The sequence below is a fragment of the Emys orbicularis genome, chromosome 1, assembly GCF_028017835.1.
Source record: "Emys orbicularis isolate rEmyOrb1 chromosome 1, rEmyOrb1.hap1, whole genome shotgun sequence".
Lineage (NCBI taxonomy): Eukaryota > Metazoa > Chordata > Testudines > Emydidae > Emys > Emys orbicularis.
This window is the reverse complement of record NC_088683.1, coordinates 368736531-368740258: the sequence shown is the minus strand read 5'-3', so window position 1 is coordinate 368740258 and position 3728 is coordinate 368736531. Positions and strand designations below refer to the sequence as shown.

The 3728-nt window shown below is 49.7% G+C and overlaps 1 protein-coding gene across 1 annotated transcript; it reads right to left on the bottom strand.

Moving 5' to 3' along the window:
- Nucleotides 1-544: 544 nt before the first annotated feature.
- LOC135883117 (olfactory receptor 52B2-like) lies at nt 545-1480 on the bottom strand. Its single transcript, XM_065410178.1, has one exon. It carries the CDS (start codon nt 1478-1480, stop codon nt 545-547), a length of 936 nt encoding a protein of 311 aa, XP_065266250.1.
- Between the last annotated feature and the right edge of the window lie 2248 nt (nt 1481-3728).

Sequence of the window (3728 nt, the reverse complement as noted above, 5' to 3'; positions counted from 1 at the left end):
GTCTCGGGGAGAGGCCTGGAGAGTGGAGGCATGGAGAGGGGGCTGATGAATGGGACAGAGGGGTGAGACAATACTCCTTTGCATGGGTAACTTCAGGGGAAACTGAGCCAGACGCACCTGTCATGCTGCCCTTTGCCATTGGAGGTAGCTCCAGGCAGGGCTGCCTTATTACAAGCCCCACCCCAGAATAGCCTATAGCCTGGTGGTTCTATAGATCTATTTGATCCCTTTATAATAATTTCTAAGAAGCTCGTCATCTGAGCTCCTGCAGTTTGAGAAGCGCAGAGGAACAGCTATTTTCGATTTGTAAAGGACTTTGATAGACAAGTACGAAATACACTCAGACTGTGGTGGGATTAGAGTAGTATGGGGAAGCCTCAAATGAAACAACGTGTATCAGGAATTGTAGCCTGCCAGATTCAGCTTCATTATGTTGTCTGCCTGCATCGTCCCACTGCAATTCTCTACCCAACATCATTTAAACCCAATTTCATTTCTAAACAGACTTGTTGGCGAGATTCATGGCTCAGCCCAGCTGCCACACTCAACGCGAGAACGCACGGATCGCTCCTTCCCAGACCTGTTTGCTCCTCACCCCGTAAACGATGGGGTTCAGCATGGGGGGGACGACGACATAGAGGTTGGCCAGTAGGATGAGGGTGTGGCGGGGGATGCGGCGACCAAACCGATGGGTGCCCCAGGAGAAAAACGCTGGGGTGTAAAACATCAGTACGACACAGATGTGGGAGCCACACGTGTTCAGAGCCTTGAGGTGGACGCCCTGGGATGGCAACCTAAAGAGAGACCTGAGGATGCAAGCGTAGGAGACTGCAATAAAAATAGCATCCAATCCAGCTGATAGGAAAGCAGCTGCTACACCAGACCAAATGTTGAGTGTTATGTCCACACAGGCCAGTGTGGCCACACCTATGTGCTCGCAGTACGTGTGAGGCATAATATTATGTCCACAGTAGTGGAGCCGTTTAAGGAGAAAGACGGCTGGGAATATTAAACAGAAGCTCCTGGTTAGAGCGGCCACGGCTATCTTCCTGATCACAGAGTGTGTTAATACAGTTGTGTACCGCAGCGGGTCGCAGATGGCAACGTACCGATCAAAGGCCATGGCCAGCAGGATGGCCGACTCGGTAATGAAAATAAAATCAATGAAAAACATCTGGGTGAGGCAGCCGTTGAAAGAGATCTCCTTGGAGAGAGACCAGAAAACACTCAGGGTTTTCGGCACCGTGGTGGTGGATAACAGCACATCGGCCACTGTTAACATGGAGAGGAAAATGTACATGGGCTCATGGAGGCTCGGCTCTGTTATGATGGTGAAGAGGAGGACAGAGTTCCCGAGAAGGGCTATAACGTACATCAGACAGAAAGGGATGGAGAGCCAGACGTGCGCCTGCTCCATGCCTGGGATGCCGAGCAGGACGAACGTTGCGGGATGGGAGGTGGTGTAATTGAGCGCTGACATGGTACGATACAGGCCAGTCACTGCCACGCAGGCTCTCCGGCCTGTGAGGGAAGACAAGAACAGTCGCTGTCAGAGTATCTGAAACTACAAAGTTCATTGCCAGAAATATTCATTAGCAAGTGTCCTCCCCCCCCACCAGCCCCCATTTGGGCGAGCCGGCGTTCTCAGGGTATGTTCTCTATTGTGATCAGCCCAGATCCCAGCCAAGCTGCAGTGAGCTTAGGGGGAGGGATAGCTCAGTGGTTTGAGCATTGGTCTGCTAAACCCAGGGTTGTAAGTTCAATTCACTTAGGGATCTGGGGTAAAATCAGTACTTGGTCCTACTAGTGAAGACAGGGGGCTGGACTCAGTGACCTTTTAGGGTCACTTCCAGTTCCATTTAAAAAAAGAAAAGAGCCCCATTGTTCAGGCTCTCTCTGTCAGTGTCCTGGGGACTGGCTTTGCCATTGTCTTCTCCAATTCTCCACTGATATGGGGACCCCTCAGGCAGTCCTTTTTAGTGACCCGTTCAGATAGCTGGGTGACATTCCTACCTATGTTTCTTAGCCTGGCCCGAGAGCAAACAGTCCTTCCCCACTCCCCCGGATAACAATGCAAAATAGAGGGGAAACTGAGGCATGCATAGGCTTCATAAAAATATGACAGAAAATTCCCCCTTCACCACAGCCACATAGAATCGTGTCTGCTTCCTGGATGGGATCAGTTTGATAAGGAGAATAACAAACATATGGAAGGGAAAATTCCCTTCTGGGTTGTATTTTGGAGGGACGAACATTCATGGTAAAATGTAGGAAACCTTCACATTTGCAACACCCACCCGCCACTCGCTTGCTCCAAAGATTGATGTCACCGGTGAGTCCCGCTTGCTGCTTTTCTGTCCAGAGACATTCCTGCATCAATAACTTTTGGTTTCACCCGCTCTAGGGCATGACAGAATTGCACCATCTTGAATGTGGTTTGCAAAAGAAGGTAAAGTGCCTGCCCACCTGTGCACGTTCGCACAGACCTTCGCATGGCGGTTTTGTAGCCAGCGTTCCAAGGTATTTATGTGCCCGATATGCTCAACATTCGTATGCCCCTTCATGCTTTGGCCATCATTCCAGAGGACATGCTTCCATGCTGATGATGCTCATTAAAAAAATAAAGGGGGAGGAACACCCAGTGCTCTATTTGAGCTGCAAGCCGTTCCCGCGAGAACGGGCCGACTCTGTCACAGAGAAGGAGGGCCTGTCAGTGAAATGGGCCATAGACTCTCTCCAATACTATCTCCTGGGAAACCCATTCAAGCTCGTCACCGACCCTGTCCTGTTAAGATGGCTAAATGCCATGAAGTACACAAAACCCCGCCTGATGCGCGGTACCTGTCTCTCCAGCCCTACGTGTTCCAAATTGAGCATGGAGCCAGGAAAGCCACCAGAACGCTGACTTCGTTTCCAGGGAAGGGGGTGTACAAAGCCCACACTAGGCAACAAGGGGCTGAGGGATTATTTAGGGCTCAGCGCCCTGCCACACCTGCAGAAAATGCTCCATCTGCGGGAGCAATTATACGGCAGGGGATTGGCTCATTTGGGTGGCAGAGCTGGAGGTGAGCAGACCTGCAGCCCACAGCTCCAGCAGAGCAGAGGGAAGCCTAAGACTCTGCCATAACTATAAAGGGAAGGGTAACAGCTCTCCTGTGTACAACACTATAAAATCCCTCCTGGCCAGAGACTCCAAATCCTTTTACCTGTAAAGGGTTAAGAAGCTCAGGTAACCTGGCTGACACCTGACCCAAAGGACCAATAAGGGGACAAGATACTTTCAAATCTTGGGGCGGGGGGAGGCTTTTGTTTGTGCTCTTTGTTTTGGGGGTTGTTCGCTCTTGGGACTGAGAGGGTCCAGACATCAATCCAGGCTCTCCAAATCTTTCTGAACAAGTCTCTCATATTTCAAACTTGTAAGTAAACAGCCAGGCAAGGCGTGTTAGTTTACCTTTGTTTTCTCAACTTGTAAATGTACCTTTTACTAGAGTGTTTATCTCTGTTTGCTCTACTTTGAACCTAAGGCTAGAGGGGGGTCCTCTGGGCTCTTTAAGTTTGATTACCCTGTAAAGTTATTTTCCATCCTGATTTTACAGAGATGATTTTTACCTTTTTCTTTAATTAAAAGCCTTCTTTTTAAGAACCTGATTGATTTTCCTTGTTTTTAGATCCAAGGGGGTTGGATCTTGATCCACCAGGAGTTGGTGGAAGGGAGGAGGGGGGATGGT